The 27,956-nt window shown below is 37.6% G+C and overlaps 1 protein-coding gene across 3 annotated transcripts in view; it reads right to left on the bottom strand.

Annotated features, from left to right (window-relative positions):
- DOCK4 (dedicator of cytokinesis 4) overlaps nucleotides 1-27,956 on the bottom strand; it is a 491,577-nt gene that overhangs the window by 53,168 nt on the left and 410,453 nt on the right. For 2 of the 3 annotated variants that reach the window (XM_033428263.2, XM_033428264.2), the window contains exons 28-35: nucleotides 19,451-19,526; nucleotides 17,439-17,539; nucleotides 16,633-16,691; nucleotides 8,482-8,630; nucleotides 6,716-6,801; nucleotides 1,794-1,820; nucleotides 1,554-1,649; nucleotides 631-691 (exon numbers count right to left, since the gene is read on the bottom strand). In XM_033428263.2, the coding sequence (XP_033284154.1) occupies nucleotides 631-691; nucleotides 1,554-1,649; nucleotides 1,794-1,820; nucleotides 6,716-6,801; nucleotides 8,482-8,630; nucleotides 16,633-16,691; nucleotides 17,439-17,539; nucleotides 19,451-19,526 (655 nt within the window). The remainder of the gene's footprint in view (nucleotides 1-630; nucleotides 692-1,553; nucleotides 1,650-1,793; nucleotides 1,821-6,715; nucleotides 6,802-8,481; nucleotides 8,631-16,632; nucleotides 16,692-17,438; nucleotides 17,540-19,450; nucleotides 19,527-27,956) is intronic. The other variant, XM_004269886.3, reaches the window with a different exon arrangement.

The raw sequence follows: 27,956 nt of genomic DNA, 5'->3' as shown, positions 1-27,956 counted from the left end.
ATACCATTCTATTTGATAATTAGTTATGAGACATTTCAGTACAAATTTTGTGTTCCTAGAACTGTTCTGGTGTAGCCTATTATCCTTACCCAATATTTATTTTTAGTCTCAAAAACGTCTTGTTTGGGTGAGAAATTATGTGGTCATCCTAGTTATAATCCACAACTTAACAACAGCAGTATTATGGATTTAATTTGCAAAGAAGCTAGAGAGTGAAAATTCATGTGCTAAATAGGAAACTGTCATTTGTTCAGAAAAGAACATTAATATTTATTGAAACCTAGAATACATATAAGAAGGGCAGAAAGAAACTGTCTACACAAAAGTGAAAAGACTTTTCTCCAGGGACATCATGCTTTTCCCTAGGAGAGCAACAAAAGACTCCAGGGCAGAGGAGCGATGCAACAGGAGAAGCCTGGCGTCACTCTGGGATTTTACAGTGGGAACATTCTGCAGTGTTCGAAGCTCAGAATTTTCTGGCATTTAATTCAACCTGAAGCAAAAACATATCTAAACTCTTTTAAGAAACACCCAGATAAAGACACATGGTGGCTGATAAACAAAACATAGTATTTCTGTGAAAAAGCAAACGTTAGGATATAAGGAGGAAAAGGGAAATTGTTTACGAACCAGGAGGCTCACGGTGCAGCCAATCTTTTTGCCATCTACCTCGCCCATTTTCATGCAGTCCCTAAAAACAAAAAGCAAGAGTCAGAACACAGAACTTCCTTCCTAGGGGTGAACACAGTTTGTTCTTTTAGGAAGAAAAAATAAAAAAGGATCTGTCAGAGACTAGAGGCATTTGCAAGTTGCTGTTCAGATGAGGCTCAGCAGAATAGAGGCAGTGCCCCAGGAAGCGTGAGCTTGGGAGGGGGGCGGTCAGACCCTGCTGAGCACCAGTGTCGCTGAGAATTTCACTGCCAGGTGGACTGTGCTCCCTCTCAATAGACGGGGGCTCCAGGAAGGGGAGGAGTGAAGGTGTGTTATTACACACCTCTTACTTGGGGTGAGAAGGATCTGCTAAGCCTGGCCATCAGCAGTGAGAATGAAGCGTTTATTCTTAAAACACCATGCGTTTAAGTGGGATGAACTGCTTCAACAGTTTAGATCATTTCCAAATCAAAAAATGACTCTGAAAGCTAACGGTGTGAGTTTCATCCCCCCTCTCCTTTTCTAAGAAAGCAGCATGGTTGTACAATTGTTGGTTTCACTGTCGTCACCCTAAGACGAATGGATCTACTGGTTCTAATGGGTGAGTCTAAACATCAAGAAAAAAGATTTCTTTAATAACAGGACTGTCTCAATTCACTGAGACTTTAAAAGAACTGTCAAAACCCGTACAACAAAACATAAAAAAGGAAAAGCAAAGAAAAAACTCGGAACCAGCTAGTTAGAGGTCTGTTATTTTACTGCTCAAGGTTCCACGGTCTGATTATCAATTCTTTGAGTGATTAACCCAAGGGCAATGTCGACTGTATTCTAACTCTCAGACTTTCTAAGGGGAGCGCGGCATATCTGGAAAACCGGGAGGGCGGGGGGTGGGCTCGGCTTACCTGTAATCTAACAACCTCTCCATTAGACGAGTTACAGTGGCGATTAATGAAACACCACTCTCCCTCCATGTTTCCCGCTCAATTTTCTTTAGTAGACTGGAAAAGAAAGAACCCAGGGCATTTTCAACATTTATTTTTATCAGTCACCATGACAACCATTTTACTTTCATCAATACCTTAAATGCCTTAGCAACCACTGCAACATCTCACAAGTAGCACAATTTGCAAACAATGTCTTACCTAGGATAGGGACCAAATAGTGGAATTCTAATCCAGGAAGCATTGACAAAGCAAATTGATTTTCATTATCCAAGTCATCAAATACGAACACATGCATATAAATCATATTTTCAAAATATGCAAGCACCTCACAGCTCAAAGACATTGTTTCCTAGCTTCTCTCTTCCACTAACAGAGGCTTGCACCTCACCACACCAAACCACACTGCGAAAAGCGAAAACAGGAGTGCCTCTAAGTTTACTTTTAAGTAAGATCTTGCTTTATTCACATAAAAATGTTTTCCTACCTCTCAGTGGAATGCATCTTCATCCAAGCAATTTTACTGCAATGCAACTGCTACAGGAAAATCCTTGTACAGACGGTATGACGTTTTGCGTTTTTTCCTTTCACTTAACATTTGCCCACTCAATACATATTGTACTATCTGTGCACTCACTCAACAGTTTCATTCATTTTGTCATTAATCACAGAGGATTTTCTATGCGGTTGTTACAGCAGATTGATGACAAGTACCGAACCACATCTCTCCTCCTACCTTTTCCCTAATCTTAAGCACCTTGGAGCAGAGGCACTGCTATGTAAACACAAAACAATAACAATCATAATAATTAGGCTCTGTTTTACTTTGACTCCCACCTCTCGGCAAATTAACCATATACTTGGCAAAAACCTTTATGACTGAACTTTCCCCAAAAGAAAAAAGTAAGAACATAGGCATGACAATATGAGGATACTTTGCCCTCCTAAGTTTAATGATCATTATTTCTAAAATGTTGTTCCCCTTTCATCTTGGTTTCAGGAATAACAGAGAGAGAAACCATTTCGTACAAGTACCATCTCAGCCTATCCTATACTGTGCTTCGTAGAAAAAAAGCTATTTTGTCAAAGCTGTTTTTTTTTGCTCTGTGGCTACGTTCTCTCTCAATCTTCCTTCCCACTCCCCACTGCTTCTTGCTATTACCATTCCAGTGCCCAGCCCTCTGTCTTATCTCCTCATCCGGTGTCTATGCATCCCTGATCATTTGTTTTTCTGGTTTATTCTGAACTGTTTCCTAGATTAAGGAGGGGAAGATGGGAAGAAATAGCACATGAAGGGATGGAACTCGCCCTGACTAATCCCCCAGGGAAAGGTCCCCTAGTTTGTTCTAAACGTGTTTTCTTTTAAAAAGCCTCTGAGAAGCACCTGTTTCAAGCTTAAATGCCAAACTGGTATTGAACCAAGTACTCAAATGAAAATCTGCCTGCCAAAGCAATGCAGGATGATGGAGAAATCTTCCCAAGTGACAGCCCACACCTCATATACTTTAGAGGCTGAAAGACAAAGAGCTCAAGTTAGGTAATAATTCTAAAAATATATAGAGACTTCTTTTATAGGCATGAGTTTCATTAATTTGCACAGTCTCTGGCTGCAGGAAGAAATCTGAGCTACAGAATCCTCTTGTAAAAAGAGGCACAGCTCTGCACAGCCTGTTCCCTTGACTAACGCAAGACCCAAATATCAGGACCAAGCCTAGAACCCAGTTCATCTGCTTTCTCGGCCAGGCTAGTTCTTTCTGTGGGGAAGCTTGCCCTCCCAGTTTACCTGATACACATTGATAAGGAGAAGCTATCGGACAAGAAGAGAAGAGTCTCTCTAGATAACTTGGGTGACACTGATCTATAATTTGGTATATTTCTATTTGGTCTATAATCAGGCTGATGTGCCCATGGTGAGCACACAGGGAACTCATCTAATCACAGTGAAAGGTGATTTCTTCTTTTCTTTTTCTGAGGCACTAAAATGATGAATGGTTGCTACATGAACTAATGCACTAGACTTTACATACATGTCAAAAGAGCATTAACTATGCATCGTTCTTTTCTAATGTTTTTAAACCATTTTTAAAAACTGAAGTATAGCTGATTTACAATGTTGTATTAGTCTCAGGTGTACAGCAAAGTGATTCAGTTATATATATATATATATATATATATATACATATATATGTATATATATTCATTCTCAGATTATTTTTCATTATAGGTTATTACAAGACATTGAATATAGTTCCCTGTGCTATATAGTAGGTCCTTGTTTCTATTTCATATACAGAAGTATGTCTATTAGGATAAATTAGGATAAACTCCTAATTTATCTCCCCCCCACTCCAAGGTGATTTCTTATTGCTAATTGATAGGCAATGGGACTCCATAACATTGAACAGCAGGATAAGCCACGGTCCTGCAGGATGACACCCTGCCCAACAGGCTTTTACTCTGTGAAGGAATATGAAGGGTGTAGAATTTGACCCTCAGTCTACCTCTCTCTGTAGCCTAACAGGATTGTGTGGAGGCCAACACTTATATGAAACACCTGTGTCGGTGCACACTCTTCTTAATCCAAAGAGAAGAGTTAGATACCTAAGTATGTGCTACACAGCTAATCCTCTGTCTGCAAACTATAATTAAATGTGTGATCACATTTAAGCAAAGATCTATGAAATGATTTGGAGTCTTACTGAATTATTTAGAGCAACACACGATAGAGCACAGTAAAGGACTGAGGTGGAGGTTACCTCTTCCGGAAAGCCCCTTTAGAACCCCCAAGGCTACTGGTACCCCACTGTGTGCTCCTACAGCACAGTCACTGCTGCATCTTCAGCCTTAGAAGAGCGCCTAGCACAGGGAGATGCTCAATAAATGAAGGTGAATGAGTGAATGAAGTGGATCCAGGGAAGCAGAATTTCATTCTGATACCTTATTCTGAATATCACATGGACGGCAATGATCCACAATTTCAGCATTACCAAAAACAATCAATCCTGACCCCTATTTATTTCAAAAAGATGTAGCGTGGGTAAATGCAGATAACGTGAGGGTCAGCGAAAGATGAGTTCTTAGGAAGGAAGTTACTATATAAATTTACAGTCTCATTCTAAGGAGGCTACTTTGGCAAGTACATACTACATTTTCAGGAAGCAGTGAGCTCCTTTCAGCTTCTGAACAAATTTTAAGAAGTTTTAGACATGAAATACAGAGAACAAATGAGAATCTGTACCATAGTGGCATGTGTTCCTAATTCATAATGTGTGCAGTGACTCACTGTGATTATACTAATTCATTGTGATTTCTATTGCCAGAAAAGCATTTTATTGTTTCCTGAAATATAGTTGGATTTTCACTTTCTTTTCTGAGCCCAGGTAGTAATGAAAGAAAAATATTTCTAGCAATATTTCTAGTAATATGTTAAAAATCAACAAAAGAATAAAAATCTCCATGGAATGAATCAGGCACCTTAAAATAGTCCTAATTATAGAGGCTTAATATTGTAATTATTGGTTTGATTTTAACGTCAAGGTACATCTTCTATTTCAAAGCCATATTTACACACAAGCAATCCAAACTGCATGCTATCAGGCCTTTATTAAAGTTGATAAGAGGCACTATGGAGCTATGTGAGTGTTTATTAATCTTGTGAATTTATCATAAATAATTAATCACAAATCTCAAGAGATTCATTTTACTGAGTGCTTTCTCATTTTAGTTCTTTGTTCAAACCAAGGACTAGTAACTGAACTGAGAGTGGTTTTCAAAAGCAATTTATTTTATTGGATGAGGTTTTAATCAGAATTCTTGCTAAACTCCAGCTGTCACGAAAGACAGATGCTTTGTACACTAGAATGAACGAGGGCTTGGTGAATAATTATTAAAAGTTCCAGTTTAATTACAGTATCAGAGGAAAATGGCGTTGTTCAGGACTCAGTACAAAGAATGTATTTTATCATCCACCACTACCACAAGAAATCTGTGTACCCCTTCTTGGCTTTTCCTTTCAATATAATTTTCTTAAAAGCTTCCAGAATGATTTTGAATCAGGCAAGTTGAAATCTATCAGTCGCTAGTAATACTTTTCAAACCTATATATTAATGTATCCACTGCCCTAAATTTATGATCATAAAACGAATTACAGAATTTTGTATTTGGCTATCAGTCCTAAAGCATTAATATTTAGTTTTAGGTGATACTTGGGTGTAAATATAAGTAAAAGCGTATTTTGTGATAGAAAAATGTATTGCTAAATTGTTTTTGCACTTATTGCTAAATTGTTTTTGCAAACATTTCCCAAGCACAAAGAACTGGTTCTTCCTTCAAAAAGAAACACTTCGTAGGTATAAAAGGTTTGAAAATGACTAAGATCCATAGAAAGCTGTAGAGGAAACAAGTGCTAGAATTAAAATCCTAAAGCACTAGAACCTTCTTATGTATCCTCTCTGGCCGTTTCACACAGTGGATGAATACTTGGTATAAGCACTTCATCTTATGACAGTGATCACATTCTTTCCTTAGCAAGATAACCTCAAAGTCTCCTTACAATATTATTTCTCTATCCTCCATACAAATCCTAATCACAGAATTTACTAAAAACGACTTGCTTCTGTGATATTCTAATAAGAAACATTTAGGAAGAAATTAATAATGCTCAATGAGCAATAAGTATCGATGAATTAAATCAATTGTTGAAGAACAGATGCAAACTAGGTTAATTTTCCCAACAGCAAATCAACCAAGGATATCTCGTTTCGGAAAGCACTGTGCACAAATACAACAATCACACCACTATTGTGTCTTTTCCTCTCTCACTCTTGACCCTATTTAAAATCATTATCTTGCAGCCCCAGTTTAAAAATTACTAGGCATGAAAAGAGTGGAATTTGTTATATAACACTTGCAACCTGCCCTAATCAGAGATTAATACAAGGAGATATGTCTAATCATCAACATAACAAGATCCATTCGCCAGTTAAGCAATTATCCTTTATTTCACACTCCACAAAGACAAAGCACTCCTGTGAGACCCAAGCTGTCTTTGTAGCTCTCAGCTGCTTAGCACTGACACCAAATCCCCGGAACAGAATCCACTTGAGATAAACATGTTACTCACATACTGTTGAAGAGCTCACGGTATGTTTCATCACCTTTGCCTTCTGACATCAGGCTGTCCAGTTTGTCAATGAGCTTGGCTTCCACCTGAAACAGACCCAAATGTTACTCTCTTTCCTCCCTTTCACAAGTAGGATTTTCTAGGCATATTTATTTCTGCACAGGAAAAAGCCATAGTAAATTTTGTGAAAGCGACATTATCAGCTGTGGTTAACAGGAGACACCCCCTTGGAATTCTAGGGGGCCAATTCAGATGCAGGCACGTACTTCAAACTCCCGGTAGGGTAGCATGTGCTGTCGCCAAAGACTTCTATTTGTTGATTCAAACACAAATGCCTGCAGCCCAGCTTAAATGTTTGAATTCTTTATTTAGGAGCTGTAAAAACTGGCAAGTCTCATTTTTTTTTTTTTAATCATGATATATATAAGAACATCAGCAAACTACCATATCCACAAACATTCATTTAAATCTTTGATGTGTTTTGTATCTATTTTCTTTCTCAAAACAGCTCGAGGTCGCGCTAAATCTTTGCTAGAGTTGAGAATTTGTCCTAACCATGTACAGATGGTAGATCCATAGACATATTCTAAGTCAGCAATAGGCAGCATGAGAGAGAAAGGACATATTTCCTGAAAACTGTAGTCAAAACATTTATATTTTCAAGAACATAAATCCTTTAGGACTTCAGTATCAGGAAGGCAGAAATAAATATCCCTCATCTGTTGGAGGCAACAGAGGAGACAGAAAATGAAGACTCTCTGCCTGGCCAGAGAGAGTTAAACAACTAGGGGTAGGGAGGGATATTTGACTTTGGCAAGGGACTAAACACAATTATTCCCTTTGAATCAAATTTCAATAAGGGGATAAAGAGAAAAGGGAAGAAAAGTGGGTCTTCCCCAATACAATTTTTCAATAGCCTTTCATTCAGGTACTAGCTTTCTTGAAAATAAATGTAGAGATTGATACAGATGAAATGCCATGCTTTTGGCAACAGGAGGGTCCTATGTACGCATTCAGCTTGCTTGTACAGTTGACAATCATGTCTAAGACTTGAGAAGGCCTGCATCTGGAGAAGCAAGAAAGATCCTTCACACAGGAGAGTGCACATAGGTGAGTGCAATGACTGTGTGAAGAGATAGTAGGTCTGCTGTCTCCAATAGGAGTGACTTGGCATGGCAAAAGCAGTTGATTTCTGCTATGAGAACTGGTTTTGGAATAAGAACGTCTGTCTTTCCAAAACTGGAGCAGAGCTATTAGATTCTATGTCAAAGAGAAATGTTAAGCTCACCTCCTCAATTTCCTTTACAACAATTTCTACTGCTTTTCCCTTTAAATTAATTCTCAATGCTTCAAGCAAAGAGCAATAAAACATACTGTGCATCAAATGTTCAAAGCTAAGCCATTCACCAAATACAATGGGCAGACAACTGAGAGGTCAACGATTTTAAGAATCATTAACCTTCTGATTCCTCCGTGTTGTGTCCAGCTGGGAGCAAATAAAGTCTCTGCCAGTTCTTAAACACAGACCTAGGAAATCACAGGATTTTTTAGCTGAAAGGGAATGAAATTTTTTTTAGGGCTTCTCGGAGACCCAGTGAAACACACTACCAGAGAGGTGTCCGAGGCTACGCAGATTGGGAGTAGGCAGCCCAGGCTGAAATCTGGTTCGGTGCTCATTCCGCAACTCAGAGTTGAATGCAGTGGCTCAGAGATGCTCAAAGAGAACTGAAACTCTTCCAGCTGCTCCGAGGAGCACATCCGCCTACCTGTTTAAAATTGCCACTTCGCCTCTGCTCCCAGTCCATCATATCGTGAAAAATAGGAATCATGACATTCCGGAGATCTGGCTGGGGTATCAAGGTCACTTCCAGGAAGGGGCCAATCAGGGCAGGGATGAAATGAAGCTTGTGTTCTCCTAAATTGAATACAATATTTATGTTTCAGTATATTTAGTTTGAATAAGATTTCAGAAAATTAGTATTATACAGTTTGTTTAAAACTGTCGTCACAAGAATACATTCAATTACAGTTGTCTCCCCAAGCAAGAAAATATTCCCCTAAACAGATATATAAACAGTACATTTCCATATGTTAATATTTCTTCATTATTTTTAATTAAAAAACTAGGGATTTACCCTTTTCACAGTTTAAAAAAAGCCATAAGATACAATTAAACATTACATAAATCATTGGGAATTGGTTATGTATACTATTGTACATTCACACATTAAAATTCTTATGCAATCATTAAAAATGAGGTTGAAGAATAACACAAGTTTTTCAATATAATTAACTGAAAAAGCAAGGTACTATATAGTATGCACAGGTACATCTTTCATTTAAAATGAAAATATATATAAGAGTCTAGAAGATTATATTGCCTAATACTAACCACAGTGGTTACCTCTGGGTGATATTACTGGTGATTTTTATATATGAAAAAAGGTGGTTCCTATCTGTACTATATAATTTTCTTGTTTTTTTATATAATAAACATACAGCCTAAATAAACATTTAAATGTTGGTGCAAACAAAAAATAAACAATTTTCTGAAAAGACTACAATGTGATAATAGTGAGCTCAAAATGGTGTTTAGCAAGTGCTCCAAGGTATGGATGGTATCGATAATTCAGAGGAAAGGAAGGTGGAGGGTGGGCTGGACGTAGATGATTTTGTCTAGCATATGAGTGTTGAGTTCAGTCCATTATCCTACTCATCCATGTTAAATCTCAGAGTTTCTATTTTTTTTTTTTTTTTTTTTTTTTTTTGCGGTACGCGGGCCTCTCACTGTTGTGGCCTCTCCCGTTGCGGAGCACAGGCTCCGGACGCGCAGGCTCAGCAGCCATGGCTCACGGGCCTAGCCGCTCCGTGGCATGTGGGATCTTCCTGGGCCGGGGCACGAACCCGTGTCCCCTGCATTGGCAGGCGGACTCTCAACCACTGCGCCACTAGGGAAGCCCTGGATCTTTGTTTTTAATCTTTACTGAGTCTGGCATCCCTTGACCTCTCTAACAAAGAACATCATTAGCATGCACTTATTTTATTTACCACTATTTCACTGAGTATTGTTGAATCTCCTTTTAAAAACTGTTTTCCATTTATAGACACTTTACAATGTGATTTTCTTCTTCTAAAAATTTTTTACTATGAAAAATCTCAAATGTACACAAAATTACAAAGATTAGTAAAATAAATCCCCACATAACCATCATCTAGCTTCAATAATTATCAAAATTTTTTTGCTAATCTTGTTTCACCTATCAACCCAACTATTTTTTTCCCTGAGAAATTTTAAACCAAGTCAGAGACATCATAACATTCTACTTGTACAAACATCAGTAAGCATCTTTAACAGGTAGGTCATTTTATAAATATAGAATCATAGTGCCTTTATCACTCCTTCAAAAAAGGCAAACAGTAATTCCTCAAATTAATCTAAAACCAGCCTATATTAAAATTTTCCTGATTGTCTTAAAACATGTCATTTACAGTTGGCTTGTTTCAATCATAATGCAAACAAAATTCATATGCTCTATTTTGTAGCCTGATTTTCTAGGACAGTAGAGAAGCCATACCCACATTTAAATCATTGTACAGGAATGTATGAGGCTAGCCTTCTTTACTGAAAACAGTTTGGGAACAAAGAATCTGTGCAACCCGTACAAGCCTTCCACCATAGAAAATTTTACTCTTATCCAATCCGCAAAGCAAAATCTTGAGCTATGTATAGCAATGGTAAAATAAACTTCATTTAGATTATTTCTTTTTAAATCACAGATTTAGTATACTTTTCCCATCTCTAATTGTCAGCCACATGGTCTTGTTTTGAAGTATTTAGGGCACCTGCTACTTGGGCTGTTGTATATTTATTCACACAGAGCAGCCTGTTAGGGAAGTATTGATTTTTCTACAGCAGTTACAAGACACTGTGTTTGCAAATGTGGAAGAGAAGCCCACTTTATATTTAGTAAGAATGTTAGTTCAACTAAAAATAGAAAGAAAAAACTTAACCTTGCAGCATGATGAATGGCAAAGGTGGGACACAGCAGTAAAGAATAACCTCTTTCTTTGTAGACTATCCTTGCAAGTATAGGTACAAACATATAAATTTGGGGGAGAAAATTCATGCCTTCCCCCCTCTCGTTTTTTATTGAGGTAACAGTGGTTTATAACATTATATGAATTTTGGGCGTACAACATTATATTTTGACTTCTGTATATGCTACAGCAAGCTCACCACCAGAAGTTTAGTTTGCATCCATCACCATACAGTTGACTCCCTTTACCCATTTCACCCTCCCCCACCTCTCTTCCCCTCTGGTAACCATTAATCCATTCTCTGTATCTATGTGTTTGTTTTTGTTTCATTTTGTTTGTTCATTTATTTACTTTTAATATTCTGCATTAATGAAATCATATGTTCTGACTTATTTCACTTAGCATAATATCCTCAAGGTTGTCACAAATGGCAAGATTTCACATTTCTTATGACTGAGTAGTATTCCATTGTATGTACACACAGTATCTTCTTGATCTATTCATCTGTTGATGGACACTTAGGTTGTTTCCATATCTTGGCTATTGTAAATAATGCTGTAATGAACATAGGGGTGCATATATCTTCTCAAATTAGTGTTTTTTTTTTTTTTTTGGTATTCTTTGGATAAATACCCAGAAGTAGCATTACTAGGTTATATGGTAGATCTAATCTTAATTTTTTGAGCAATCTCCATACTATTTTCCATAGTGGCTGCACCAATTTACATTCCCACCAACAGTATAAGAGCATTCCCTTTCCTTCGCATCCTGTCCAGCACTGCTATTTCTTGTCTTTTTGATGACAGCCATTCTAATGGGCGTAAGGTGATAGCTCATTGTGGTTTTGATAGGAACTTCCCTAATAATTAGTGATGCTGAACATCTTTTCATGTGCCTGTCGGCCATCTACATATCTTCCTTGAAAAAGATGTCTATTCAGATCCTCTGCCCATTTTTTAATTGTTTTTTGTTGTTGTTGTTGGGTTGTATGAATTATTTATATATTCGGATATTAACCCATTATTGGATGTATGACTTGCAAATATCTTCTCCCATTTGGTAGGTTGTCTTTTTGTTCTGTTGATTGTTTCTTTTGCTGTGCAGATACTTTTTAGTTTTATGTAGTCCCATTTGTTTATTTTTGCTTTTGTTTCCCTTGCCTAAGTAGACATATCCAGGAAGATATTGCTAAGACTGATGTCAAAGAGTGTACTGTCTATGTTTTTTTCTCAGAATTCTATTGTTTCAGGTCTTACATTCAAGTCTTTAATCCATTTTTAGTTAATTTTTGTGTATGGTATAAGATGGTGGTCTAGTTTCATTCTTTTGCTGTCCAGTTTACCCAGCACCATTTATTAGAGACTGTAGTTTCTCCATTTATGTTCTTTGCTCTCTCATAGTAAATTAATTGTCCATACATGTGTGGGTTTATGTCTGGGTTCTCGGTCCTGTTCCATTGATCTGTGTTTCTGTTTTTATGCCAATACCTTGCTGTTCTGACTACTACAGCTTTCTAGTTTAATTTGAAATCAGGGAGTGTGCTACCTCCAGCTTTGTTCTTTTTCTTAGGATTATTTTGGCTATTCAGGGTCTTTTGTGGTTCTATACAAATTTTAGGATTGTTTGTTCTATTTCTGTGAAAAATGTCATTGGGATTTTGAGAGAGATTGCATTGAATTTGTAGATTGCTTTAAGTAATATGGACATCTTAACAATGTTAATTCTTCCATGAGCATGGGATAATTTTCCATTTCTTTATGCCACCTTCAATTTCTTTCAACAATGTCTTACTGTTTTCAGTGTACACGTCTTTCACCTCTGGTTAAATTTATTCCTAGGTATTTTATCCTCTACTCCCCTCCCACTGCAACAGAATATTTTTTAGTCCTTCAACTAATAAATTGAAAATACTGAGGAATAACACACCTAAGAAAAGGTGTTCACTTATCATTATTTGTTTTACTCTTCAAAAATAAATTGTTTTATCAAAACCACAATGAGATACCACCTCACAGCCATTAGGGAGGCTACTGTAAAAAAAAAACAAAAAACAAGACGAGAACAAACAAAAAAAACAGGACATAAGTGCTGGCAAGGACGTGGAGAAACTGGAACCCTGTGCCCTGTTAGTAGGAATGGAAAATGGTACAGTTGTTATGGAAAACATTATGGTGATTCCTCAAAACTTAAAAACAGAATTACCATATGAACCACTGCTCACAGGTAAATCTAGGAGCTATAATGATCAGATTTGAAAATCCTAAAGCTTTATGTTTTGTCTATAAATTTCTGTATACAAACTTGTATGTATAGTGCAATATTTATATTATGTATCGATGATATATGAACTCTTGATATACATGTTGTATCAAAAAAAAAAGCTTTATGTTTAAAAGTAGACTAGTCCCTAAATTATATATGCCCCTTTTTTCCTTGTCCTCGGCAGAACGCAAAAACTAACTTATTTCTAGCATATGGAAGCGTTTCCACACTTCTGAGGTAAACACCAATGACCAAAATCTGATTTTCATATATTGTCCAGTAAAATTTGTGTTTCTAAATGAGACCAACTGGAAAGTTTCAACTAATTGTGTATTTAGTGACTCTGGGAATTTCCTCTACTCAATTTATTTTCCAAAACTTAGTGCTTTTTGTATCTACTAAAAACTATTGGGGATTTTAAATTATGAAATCATAACAGTTTACTTGCTTTACGAAAACATGGTGAATATGTCTTTATCAAGCTTTTTACTGCTCCACACAAACTGGACAAAAAGTTTAAAATATCAGATTTAAAAACTAAGCTTTTAATAGGCATGGACCATTTTTTCTTTTATCCCTCAAAATAACTTGCACATAGGGCTTCCCTGGTGGCGCAGTGGTTGGGGGTCCGCCTGCCGATGCAGGGGACGCGGGTTCGTGCCCCGGTCTGGGAGGATCCCGCGTGCCGTGCAGCGGCTGGACCCGTGAGCCATCGCCCTTGAGCCTGCGGGTCGGGAGCCTGTGCTCCGCAGCGGGAGAGGCCGCAACAGTGAGAGGCCCAAATACCGAAAAAAAAAAAAAAAATAATAACTTGCACATGCCCAGTGCTTTATGGATTATGTTAAATTGAATCTGTCGGCCTGTTCCATTAAAAATGAAAATCTATAATTATCTGAATAAATTTTCCTTTAGCATTCAAAATACTCAATATGACATATTTATAGGTAAACCAAATTATAACTAATGTATTTTGATATTCTTACGTAACAAGCTGACTTAAGCTCTACAAAGGTGTCAAAATACCCTGAATACTTAATTTTTATTATCATATCATATTTATAAAAATATATGTTGGAAAAGAGGTTTTAACATTTCTAAACATTCTCCAATTCCAGTTGTTGTATAGTAGCAATGACCTTTAAAATTCACCTGATGTTTTGGAAGTCGCAGACCGCAACTCTAGGGAAATAATGCAGAAAGGAATGAAGTGAAGATGTACACTCACCCTATCCTTGAACTATGTCATGCTGGGAATCTGCACTTGAGTATAATAAGTCTTTTCTAACACAGTGCTAGAGCTAGCCTTTAGGGCTGGAAAAACAAAGGAAGGGGAGAGCGTTGTCTAAAGCAGTGCCTTTTAATCTTTTAATCTTTAGCCAAGTGCATAAGAATCACCTGGAGAACTTGTAAAAACTCAGACTGCTCTGCCCGTCTCAGAGATTCTCAGAGATTCTATTCCAGTGGGTCTGGGGAGGAGTTAGAGAGTTTGCATTTCTTACAAGCTTCCAGGTGATGCTGTCTACTGAGTATCACTGTTCTAAGAGCACTGACCTCATAACGTGTTACGGGGACCAGTATGCTCCAGAGATTTTTCACATTCTATAGATTTCTGATGAAAACTAAGACATAACATAAAACCCAGAGGGGTAGAAATATTTTTGTTAAAGACAAAATAGAGGAGAAGAGTTCATGAAGTACACAATGACTTCTTTAGTGAGACAAAAGGTGCCAGCTTTATTCAGCAAGCCATGGGTCATGGGCCTAAGGGAACAGGTATGACGGCTTGAAGAAAGATTTATGTGGAAATAACCATACAGGGCAATGCTGAGATTTATCTAGAAGAGGTTAACCTGCCATGTTTTCTAACATTATGTCAACTTAAACGAATCTGTCCTGGTCTTATCATTCTGTTTTTTGTTTTTTTTTGCGGTACGCGGGCCTTTCACTGTTGCGGCCTCTCCCGTTGCGGAGCACAGGCTCCGGACGCGCAGGCTCAGCGGCCATGGCTCACGGGCCCAGCCGCTCCGCGGCGTGTGGGATCCTCCCTGACCAGGGCACGAACCCGCGTCTCCTGCATCGGCAGGCGGACTCTCAACCACTGCACCACCAGGGAAGCCTGTCCTGGTCTTATCATTTGAGCTCCAACAAGAGCCTAAACCGCAACAGCATTTCTATGCAGCATTCTTTGGAAAACACTTTGCTAAATTAATGCCAAATGCAATAGGGACATTCCAAGGGTCTTGATCTGTTTTTGAAAAACAAACACACAAAGAATCAATGAAACATGAAGACTGAGAGGAGTGTTCTTCAAATAAGACAAACTGATTTTTTTTTTTTTTTTGTGGTACGCGGGCCTCTCACCGCTGTGACCTCTCCCGTTGAGAAGCACAGGCTCCGGACGCGCAGGCCCAGAGGCCATGGCTCACGGGCCCAGCTGCTCCGCGGCATGTGGGATCCTCCCGGACCGGGACACGAACCCGCGTCCCCTCCATCGGCAGGCGGACTCCCAACCACTGCGCCACGAGGGAAGCCCTGATGTTATTTTTGAGCTGAATCTAAAGATACCTCCTAGGCTTCTTCTGGCTGGTTTTAGACAGTTGGAGGTTACTTTCAAAGATGCTAACTCACTTTTTTCCCCTGAAATTATCAGCAAGCATTGAACACTGGGCTCAGTTATATATAACAAGGCTTCCTCAAATTGCCTTGTATATATTGTACATTTGAGGGATATCCTGGTCAAAAATCACTCTGTAACATGAATTGAAGTCAAATGATAATGGTTCTATTTTCACTTACAGAAAACAAATCCTGCCATCTCCAAGTTGTGCTTGGATGAGCCCAAGAGGAAAGATATAATACTTTCAGGTCATTATATATTCAATTCAAATAGGTCCATCACTTTAATAAATCACAAGGAGGAACTACAACGCAGCAACAGCAAATGAATACTATAAACTTGCATAGTTAACATACCAAATTAAATACGTTATGACTTTCAATAAAGAAACCCTATGTCAATGAGATTTTAAAACAGTTTATCTTCTAAATATTGTTGTTTTCTACGCAACCAATTTGCTAGGTAATATGCCCTATCTGCTGTGGCAGATTAACACAATTGGATCTAATTGTTTCTTAGCAACTGCAGATGCTTTAAAATCCTTTGGCTATACTCTTCATGATATAGGTCATTGGTTTTTAAGTTTCTAAGAGTACAGATGTTCAAGTCAATGTTTCATAAAGTTTATTCTAAATTTATTGTCATTCAGAGCCTCAATTCAGAGTTCTAGAAATTTTGTGCTGCTACAATTCCAAACTCTGAAAGGTTAGCTCATTGCTAGAATAGCATGTATTATTGGAACAATGTTAGATGATAAAATTTGTCATTCAGTAATAATGAAACACACAAAAGAAAGGTGATTTTTCAGACAGACACCAATTTACAGAATTAGTTGTAACCTTATTCAATGCCGAAGTGTCAATTACTCTCTATAGATTTCTCTATTGATTTAGACATTTGGTTTCAAATGCTGTCATTGGTAAATTGGCCTTCTTCGTTTGTTCACTTAAAAGGACAGTGATAAGCTAAAAATCGAGGTGCTTCTTTTTTCATCACTCACCTAGGTTCTGCCACATGCTGAAAATTTCACAACCCATCGTTACCCGCATGTCACCATACCTGAAATAGAACAAAAATCAAACCTGTTAAAAAGATTCCAGAACAAAGAAGTTATCTGTGTCTCTTTAGGACACAATCTATCATTCTGAATTAAAAGGCAATATGTTTTTAATTGAAGATGTTTAATGCAGGTGACTTTTCATTGAGGTATAACTGATATAACATCATATTGGTTTTAGGTGTATAATGTAACAATTTGAATATCTGTATATATTGCAAAATGGTCACCACAATAAGTCCAGTTAATATGCATCACCATAACTAGTTACACATTTTTTTTCTTTTGATGAAAACTTTCAAGATTCACTCTCCTAGCTACTTTCAAATATGCAATACAGTATTATTAACTATAGTCACCATGCTGTATCCATGCTGTACCCACCATGCTGTTCCCACCATCCCCATGACTTATTCATTTTATAACTGGAACTTTGTACAATGTACATGTCTTGATGCCTCTAATTCAAATCCTCATATAACTCCTTTAGTAAAACAGATTTGTCTCATAATTTTTTGCTTCTATGGTAATTTTGAATCCTGAAAGATTGAGGACAAAAATGTTTAAATAAGGTCAAAATAGTGAAATTTCCAGAAAGGACTGCTTGTTGTCCTCTTGGTCAATGCCTCTCCACTATGATTTCTAGTTATGGAGATCTGATTTATGAATCACTTGAACTAAAATACTCTTTAAAAGGCACCACATTTTATTTGCCTCATATTCTTACCCGATTATACACTGGTACTTACTTTTCTAACACCTTTTTCTTTTTGGAAGGTGTAAACATCTCTAACTGCAGACACAACTGGTTTATAAAAATGACTGCAAGGTAAAAGTAGGAATCCCAGATCTAAAACGAGAATGAGATATTTAAATACTATGGGGTTACAAAAATATTTACAGGTGAAGTGACATGATACCTTGGATTTGGTTCAAAAGTGGTAAGTGAATGGGGGGTATAGTTGCAATAAGATTGGCCATGAGTTGGTAATAGTTGAAGCTGGGTATGGGTACACGAGGGATTCATCATACTATACTCTTTACTTTTATATATGTGTGAAATTTTCTATAACAAAGAAGTAAACTAACTAAATAAATACTATCTATTATTGTATTGCTTCAATGTTGTATCCCAAGCTTCATGAGCTCTCTGGTACATGCTAAATGGCAGATGTTTTGTTTCTCTTATAACACGTCTGCGTGTCTCCAAGGAGGCTGAGGTATAAGTTGGATTACTTTACTCCTGTGTGATTTCATTTTTGGAACCCCTTTTCATGTAGAACTGAAAAAAAAGATACGCACACTCTTTTGGATATGCTAATTGCTTTAAATTCAGAGAGTATATAAAAATTCCCTACCAAGACAAATCTTCTACGTTCTCTTATACTAAAAACAGCATCAGAAAGAGATCAGAATAAAATTTCCAAAAATAAACCTAACCAAAAACATGGAGGACATCATGGAAGGAAACTACTTTTCTACTGACACCATGTAAAATTAAAGATAAATAGGAGAAATATTATAAAGAGTTAGTATCTTTTATACATAAAGAGCTCTCACAAATAAAAAAGAATATAACACTCCAAGCAAAATAATGAACAAAAATCAAGAACATATTCTTTACAAAATACGAATTTTAGTCAATAATTATTCAATACTAATAACTAGTTAATAACTAATAACTAATGACTAATAACATAACTAGTAAGAAATGTAAATTAAAGCAAAAAAAAATTGTTCCCTTTATCAAATTGCCCCCCTAAATTGTCTCTTCTAGTGTTGGTGTATATATAGGCAATCAAATATAATTGGTACGGTCTTTAACAATATTTTCACTTACAAATATTTATCCAAAGGAATAACTAGGAATATATGCCAACTTTTATTTTGTAAGAATACACATAAAAAGAGTAATTTATAAGAATAAAACAGTAGAAACAACTTGAATATTACAAAGTAGCACTGTGATTATGAAATTTTGATACTTTATTGTAAAGTATAAAGACATATTATGGAACCATTAAAATTTCACTGGTTTCTATTGTACTTTTTGTATTTCCTAGTTACCTGATAAGGACATTTTATTAAATGTTTAATATAAAAGAGGTTATTTTTAAAAGAATAAGAAACAAAGATGTAAAAAACATAAAACACCACTAAGAAGGGAAACCAGGATAGGCACTGCCCATTTTTATTTATCATTTCCCATTTTAAAAATGGTGTATCGAGAATTCTTAGAGACCCATGCATATCACATTACATTGCAGACTTACATAGAGATCTGTCTTAAAGAATCTTACTAATCTTTCATTTTTTATTTCTTTTCACTAATTCATTCTAAAAAATGGGAAGAAGGAGAAGTAAAGGAACTAAAGGGTTTACTTTGTAAATACATTCTTCACATAAACTCTATTTTAAAAGATGTCTTAAAAACATTATGCTCGAAGTTCTTTTTGTCATGCATGCATAGGGATCAAAAAGAATAAGAATTAAAATTTACAGTAACAATAAAGAACTTTCTCTCCTCTTAAGCACTATGATTTCCACCAGGTTGATAAACATATTTATAGACCTAACTTATTCAAAAATGTAATGAAAAACTCTTCTAACATTATTCATAAACTAATAGGGCCCAAGATTAATTTGAGGCAGACAGAATAACTTTCTCTACTACTAAGAGAAAAATACTTGAGGTAATTTCCTGAGGGACAATGTGAAACCTTTTAGCCCAAGTAGGATAGTCATCTAAATGGATACTCACCTTATAATCAAAGTTTTCGTTTAAGAAGTTCTTACGAAGTGCATCTGACAGGTACAGAACTGTTGTAATAATAACGCTAGTGATAAAAGAGAATACATTTTAAGTTGGAAACCACGTTAGTGAAAATCATTTATCAGGCAAGAATAAAGTAACTAAGAAGAAAACCTTCAGTAAGCCTGTGGAACTATACTAGATAATTCATATTTGAAATAAAAAAGAGAACAGATGCCCAGGAAAAAAAAAGAAGGAAAAGAAATCCATCACTGATATGCAGAAAAATCTATGAATTCATATGACTCAGAATTATATTAATATCTTCATGTTTTGTAATTTGTAAATTTCCAAAGCAAAAATGATTTAATAAACCTATAATATTCTATATTTTATTAACATGGAAGAAAGTCAGACTTTTAAAAAATACAGAAAAAGAGATGGAGCCCAAAGATGAAATGGATAGGATAAAACGACAGACCATATTGAGTATTTATTAGATATCTTCTCCTGCTCTCTCCCGTTTAAGGTGTTAGGGGGCATGTAAGAGCTATGGAAGTCAGATTCCTTCTCTCATGGTGACAGGATTGCCACTAAAGAAACCATTACAGACTGTGAAATTGTCTATAACCCAGTACTAAGCTATGTGAAACTGACAGTGAGTGTTACAGCAATTTAGAGAATGGGGCATCTCTGAGCTGGAGAAATTAGGGAAAGCCTGTCAGAGGTGGCATATACAGTCATATGTATTTTGTTAGGGAGATTAAAAAAGGAAGATTTGGTGAGTATTCTTGGTTAACTCTTGAGTTATCCATTTTGTTCAAAATCTGCTCCTTTTTACAGCTACAAGAGTATATATTCAAAATTGAATGTATTTCCAATTGGTTCATTTAATGTTAGATATAGCATTATATTGAAACAAGATAGGTCACTCCCCAAACCACTCAAAACCAAGCACCAACGTATAAATGATTGATATTTAAAATGTCTTTGGCCTTTTTTAAGACGCATGCATAAGTAAGTGCTTGTGATGTGATGAGACCCCAGCTCTCGTTACGGGATTTGTAACTGAAGGATATAGCTGTCTGACCCTACAGGTAAAACAACATGAAACAAAACAAAACTCCCCCACCAACCTCACACCTTGGTTGTCCTACTAGTAAAATATAGATTAGAAGAGCATTTACTAATTACAAGAATATTTATAGTCTCTGAAGAACTTAAATGTTCATTATTGTAATCTGCTGGAAAACTCACTATTAGAGTCTCCTTGTGGGGCAGGAGAGGATTAGCGAGGCTAAGGAGTTGGATCGTTGAATGTGGAAGCTCAAGGTAAGAAGAGGAAAGAGAAGAAAATCACCATTTTCATGGGCACTTGCTCTACCATGAGCAAGCACTGTGTTACATACATGTGCCTTTTATATGTCATTTACATCTTTCAGTGAATCATCCTATGAAAATTAAGTATAAGTAAAGCCTATGAGATTGAGAAGTTCTGTGGTTTCTTCTCCCCTCTCAAATGGCAGATATCAACAGTGAATTTCCTATCAAAGAGACAAATCACCTGCAAGTAACAGGTGTGTAAAGTGGCAATTGTCCAGACACTGGTGAAATCAATAATGCTAAGTTTCCCAAGTAGTTAATTCAAATCTTACTATATGAAACTAAAGCTTACTTGTCAGAAAATGAAATGCTATCAGGAAAGGGACTCTTTGCCCAGCATCTAGTAGATTGTGGGGCTTCTAAGTTTATTTATTTATTTATTTACATTAAAAAAATTTATTTTATATTGGAGCCTAGTTGAGTAAAAATGTTGTGTTAGCTTCTAAGTTTAAAAAAGAAAAATTTGCATCCTTAACAAACGTTCTGCTTTGACATCCAATGGAGAAACACACACAGTCCCACCACATCTGAGTTTTACATCAAAAACCACCTTCTGGCCCACAACTCTAGCTTGGATTGTTGTTCAGAAACAATAACCTCTAATGTTAGTGAAACATGACATATCTGGGATTTGGGTTATTGTGCCCAATGCTCCGGAAAGGAACCACCAAACTCAATCTTCCAAGTGAGAGAGATTATTCCATGGCAAAGATTACTCACTTGTTATTTATATGCTGGGTCCCAAACACATATACAAAATCCACGGCTTCGGGCTTCCCTGGTGGCGCAGTGGTTGAGAGTCCGCCTGCCGATGCAGGGGACGCGGGTTCGTGCCCCGGTCCGGGAGGATCCCACATGCTGCGGAGCGGCTGGGCCCGTGAGCCATGGCCGCTGAGCCTGCGCGTCCGGAGCCTGTGCTCCGCAACGGGAGAGGCCACAGCAGTGAGAGGCCCGCGTACCGCAAAAAAAAAAAAAAAAAATCCACGGCTTCTTGAACTGTGCTTGCTGGTAAACAATATGGAGCCTCTCTGGCTTTACGAAGGACCCGTGAGTCTCAAGCTGGCCGCTCACTGGAATCACTTGGGAGCTTTAAAAACACAGATGTCAGGATCACACCCCCAGAGATTTAATAACTGGGCTGGGGTGCGACCTGGACATCAGGATTGGTAAAGCTCCCCGAAGAGTCTATGTACACCCAAAACTGAGAAACACTGCTCTAGTCTTTTAAAAGTTAGACAAACTTTCATGGGTACCTGGTAATCTAGTTAAGATGCAGACTATGACTCAGCAGGCCTGGGATAGGGTCTGAGGTTCTGCATTCCTAACAAGCTCCAGGAGATGTTAATGTTGTTGATTCACGATCTACCCCTTGAAGAGTAAGGCTCTAGAGAGGTAGGTCTGAGTCAGAAGCACATTCCAAACAACACTGCTTCACATTCTCCTGCCTTCTAGAATTTTAGGCCGATGACTACTGTGGTTCTTTAATGGGTCTTGCATCCTTGCTCTGGATTGAACACCTCACCCTCTTATCTTATCAAGGCTGCTTTATCATCAGGCACAAGAGGTACAGGGCGCAGGGCCTTTGGAAAATCTTGAGCCCTGAAAAAGTGTTATGGAATCAAAAACTAAAACTGCAAAATAAAAACTAAAAGAAGGTTCATAACATGTCCACAGAATGCAACATTATCATTTTCATTAATTGTCTAATTTAATATTCATGCAACTTCTTTTATATTGAAAAAACTAGAGGTTACTTTTTATAACTTAACAAGAATTCCTAAGTAAACAGAAGTGCTGAGAAATCACAGGTAAATGGAATTAAATGATTTACTCCATAGGCCAATAATTTAAAAAGCAAACTGTAGAAATTGCTTTTCATTTTGGCATGTGGCATGTGGGTCTATTTAATGTTTGATATGATGAAAGGTAAGACCTCCAAAAATAAGACTCCTCAGGGCTAGAAAGATCTTAAAATGACTCTACTTCAATTGCTTTTAATTTATGCTCATAACATTCAGCCTAAGTCACAGAGGCAGCTCCCAAAGCTTTTTATGTCTCAGCACTAAGACAGTTTCCTGGCACACAGGTCTCCAAGCCAGCTAAAGGCATATATACATTATTACTTCTTCACTGTAGTGGATACCTGTAGCGTTTAAGGATTTTTCTTTACTTGTTCTAATTTATCCAAAACCGTGTGGCTCCTTTGGTTTTATTCTTTTACTCATGACTCAGTTTCTGAATATGGGAACATTTTAAATCTCAGCACTCCAACTCAACAGCTAAGAAAGCCCTTGCAATCTTTTACTACAAACGGTCAAAATACTGATGTCTGCTACAGAAATGCAGGCATAAGGATCACTTTTGACAACCCTAATCTATGGCACAGCATGATAAATGTATACATAAAAGAGAAACTGGTGCAAAGAAATCAAAGCTTTCTTCAAGTTTTCCAGTTGCCACTTCATTCCTGGCATTTAGAAAGTAATTTTTAAGCAACGCTATGCCTCCTATAGAAACTTCATCTCCTATAAACTGTCCTTTTGAAAACTACTCCAACCTAATAATCTGCTGAAGCAAAAGCCCATCTCCATAAATTATAAATGGATTGAGAGAAGCACCTTTTGGATAAACTTGGCATCAACAAGGCTGATGTTTGCGCACTGAAAAGCTATGGAGATCTAAATTTGGAGTACGACAATTTCCCTACAACCTGGCAGGTTAAGAGGGCAGAAGAAATCACCACAAAGACATTGAGGGCAGATAAAAATCCTGGACAGCCATCAGGGAAACTGATCTGAGCTAGTGGTCCTCAAATGTCAGTACATGAGCAACACCTGAAGGACACATAAGACTTTAGGGCCTCACCAGTGCCTACGGCTTGGTGAGATCGCACCGGGGCCCAGCCAGGTGATTCTGATGCATGTGACAGTTCATTCTGAGGTCTGGTGTTACAGATGGAAGAGAAGACAAACAAGGGTTGGAACTTGGAGAGCAATGACATTTGGGGAATTTGTCCTTGTTAAACACTGCATCACCAAGGGCCTAGCCCAGTGTTTGTTGAATGACTATAGCCTCAAACCTGTATTTAAATGTATGCTTTGTAATAATTACTTGCTGTACTAGATAATTCTAAAATGTAAAGCTTGTACAACTTTTTATACTTTTCTATAGATATTTTGAAGAAGAGACTGAAATTAAGACAGGTAAAGCTGATGGAGAAAGGCACTCCAAGTGGAGAGCACAGAATCTGCCAAAATGGGGAAGAAGTTAAAGGATCAGTAATTTTGCTTTCGGTGAAGGAAGCATGCAGTGAGGGTGAGGTAAAAAGAAAGAACAAGAATTGAAATGGAAGAATTTTTAAAAATTCCTTGACCTCCTCCTCCAGGCAGTATTGGCAAAAAATCACTCATGTCACAAAAACCTCAGTTTTTCTGACCTATTAGGCTTAAACCTTAATGTATTCTTGCCTTTCCTCATGTATTCATTCTCTCTACCAGCTCCTCACAACTCACCTGGAGATGCAGTGTGCAGGCAATTCTTGTGTAAATATTTGCTATAACTATCAAAGTTTTTGGTACATTCATCTCAGTAATATATAGTTTTGATAAAAATCACTATCTTTCCTCCTGGACAGTAAAAGCGTTTAAAGATAATTACCCTAATAGAAAAACACCACCATCAACAAAAAACAATAGTACAATGGGTGTTCAACAGATCAGCTACTCTAACATAAAACTTTTCATGGTCAGTGTCACATACTCTGTCTTCCTTCCTGTTACTATGGAAAAAGTATCAATGCTCCTAGCTAAGGCCAAGCTTCCTTGTGTGCACTAGATCAGTGCTACTCTGAGTGTGGTGAGCTTCCTTCATTGAGAAGTCTCACCACAAAAAACAACGTCAGATGAACTAAACTGCATGCTTACACAGTTGATTTAGTTTCCAGTGCAAGTCGATGGTGGACAGGTGCCACCCCTTAGGAAAGCTGACAGACAGGCACAATGAGAAATACTTGCTCTCATCCCTACTTGCCTATCCAAGGACACCGTTCCTTCACTTGGGCCTGATTTCTTTAGCACCATCAATATTTCTCTTTTCTGTGCCCTTCCTATCAGTGAACCAACATGCATAATATTCCAAATTTAGAAATGAATCCTAGTACTCATATCTCCTTCCAGATATAGCCCCATTTCTCTGCTCCCTTTTACAGCAAAATCTTCTAAAGAGCTGATAATTATTGCTTTCACTTTCTCAATTCCCATCTGTTCGCAAATTCACTCTAATGAGACTTTCATCTCCAACACTCCATGAAACAGCACTTGTCAAGGTCACCAATATCTACACCGCACTGCCAAATCCCAGGGATAATTGTCAGTCTTCATCCTCCAACCTCCCAGCAGCTCTTGATACTCCTTCCTTCATGAAATATTTTCCTCATACGGTATTATACCCTTCTGGTTCTCATCTTTCATCACAGGCTACTCCTTTTCAGTCTCTGTTGCTAGTTGCTTCTCAACATTCTGGCCTTTGAATGGTTGGCATGTTCTAGGGCCCAGGCTTAAGTAGTCTTCTCTTTTCAATCTATACTTTCTTCTAGGGTGCTCTCATTCAGTTTGATGGCTTCAAATACTACCCAATGCTAATGACCCTCAAATGTATGTTTCTAGCCTTGACTTCTTCTCTGAGCTCCATACAAGCATGTCCAGCTTCTTCTCCTACATCTCCACTTGGGTATCTAGGAGCATCTCAAACTTCTGTTCAATACAGGATTCCTCACCTCTCCCACCCCTAACGCTACTCCTCTCTCAGCATCTTCCATCTAAGTGAAAGGCACCATCATTTGTCCTTCTGTTCAGGCCAAAATTCTAAGAGCTATCTTCAAATTTTTTTCTCTCTTGCCCACAGCCAGTCATCTGCAAGTCTTATCATCTCTGTCTTCAGAATTGATCTTCTCACTACCTTCATTGCAATCTACCTATTCAAGCCATCATCATCTCTTACCTGGACTGCTATATTAAGCTCCTAACTGGTCCTTCCTGGTTTCTCTCTTGTCTCTCTACCCCCTAATATCTGGACCCTGTCTTCTTCCAACCTCATTTTTACTTGTTCCTTCCCTCCTGACATTTCTGCCACACAGTCTTTCAGCTCCTTGAATGTGCCATCTTCACTCTGACCACAGGGCCTTTGTATATGCTATTCCTGCTGATAAGAACAGTCTTCCTTTGCTATCTGCCTGTTAACTCCTGCTTTAGATTTCAGCTTCAGTTTCACTCCTTCAAAAAAACTCCTCCTATCCTAGTCCAGAACAAAGTTCCTTTCATAACCCCTCTCATAGAACTGTGCTTTTTATCTCTATGACATTTATTTTTACACGTTAGACACTGGAAAATATGTACTGAATGAATAGGTCAATGAATGAATGGATGACCTTCCCTAAAAATCTTTGATTCAATAAATCACTTATTTGCTACACAGATCTCATTTGAACGCTAAACTGGTGAAGGCAGTAATCAGCTAAACAATTCAGTGTTTGGTGGGAAAAAAACACACACAAAAAAGTATATGTTTGAAGCCAAATGCACACAAGATAAACAAAATAAGGGCCTGAAATTTCAGCTGCAGGGCCAGGGAGTTTTTACTCTTCTCTGTAAGTAAGTCTGTTACAAGATTTATCTCCTTGAAAATATGTATAAAGCTGTAACTTTATTTTTGTACTGTATTTTGCAATGTGTATGGAAGGGGGTGGAGAGAAGCTTGTCTCAAAGTGTCCTGTATTTTTGGTACTTAATTTTCATCTCCCTTATGTTCTCTTTCTCAGATTGAGCAGTTGTCCTCATCCTACCAAGAAATTACAGTGGACAGGCACAATAGAGCTTTGCAAGCAGGCAGAAGTCAAGTTTCTTATCCTTGTGAAATTTAGCCTGGACGCACTTACTACGTTACACAATGTGAGACATTCAGGTAGAAATAAACAAAAGACCATACTAATCGCCAGGTGTCTGTAGTCACAGCTTTCGGCAGGACTTCACATAAAGCAGAGAAGCTACAGGATTTGGGACAGCACAGTTGATGGAAGAAAGTTAAGGGCATTTAACTGACTTGAAAACACAGGAAGAAAGGACCAGCACATAACATAACATATTTTGCAGGATGAGCTATTCAGTTGAGTTCAAGTGTAGGGCAATGATGACTTCTCGGCCAGTTACTATAAATTTGACACGTATTAAGCAAACAAGTGGGTAGTAAAAGTGGGAGTTCAGGTTGAAATGCCTCTTTGAGGGGCCCTTATCAAATATTTGTCTAAGAAAGTTAGTATCATGGAAGAAAAGGTGGTCAACTTCAGGGACCTAGATCTAGCTTCTGCAACTTGCTTCTATACAGTTTAACAAAGTAAAAACTTTTTCCTTCTGGTGTGTGCTCTTTAACATATTTAAAATATCTTTAACATCTTTCAGAAATTTATTTTTCTACCAATATTATTGAGGTTAATATTTTTTTACAGATAAGGCACAAATAGCTAAAGGCTCATCTCTGAACTACATTGCATTTAGAGCACAAGAAAGATCCCACAGGCTTTCATAATTTGAATGGGAAATGGCAGTTAAATGAGGAGAGGAGAGGGAAACTGAACAGCAAAGAGCAGGTGGTCTGTTCCAACTTGGCAGGTGCTTTACCAGGCCCTGGGGTCCTGGTCTGTGAATCAGGTTGGATCTGCCACAGCCCGTCATCGCCAGTGGAAAAGTAGTGCCAGATTCCTATCGGCACTGACTTGGGTGGCAATGGAATGATGTTATTGCATTCAGCAAACGCTTATGGCCTTTTTTCTTGGGTTTGCTATGGGACTAATCTTCTGTTTAAATGCATTACACAGAGCTCATCTCTAACAAAATCATGTTCCTATTTGGTTAACATTATAGATGAAACTCTTGAACATCATATGTTTACTTAAAAACAGAATCTAGACTTCCAAGTCTTCTACCCACTCATGTGACAATAAAGTCTTCCTAAATGGAGTAGAGATTTTTAGGTGGGGCAGAGCGTGATGGCATCTCATATCAAAAGCCACATGGTTGCCATGGTTTTCAGAAGCTCAAGCACCGCCTTTGTACAAAAGGAACAAAATGTTAAATTTACT

Source organism: Orcinus orca, chromosome 9 (genome assembly GCF_937001465.1).
Source record: "Orcinus orca chromosome 9, mOrcOrc1.1, whole genome shotgun sequence".
Lineage (NCBI taxonomy): Eukaryota > Metazoa > Chordata > Mammalia > Artiodactyla > Delphinidae > Orcinus > Orcinus orca.
Note: the sequence above shows the minus strand (reverse complement) of the source record. Positions and strands in the feature narration are given on the sequence as shown.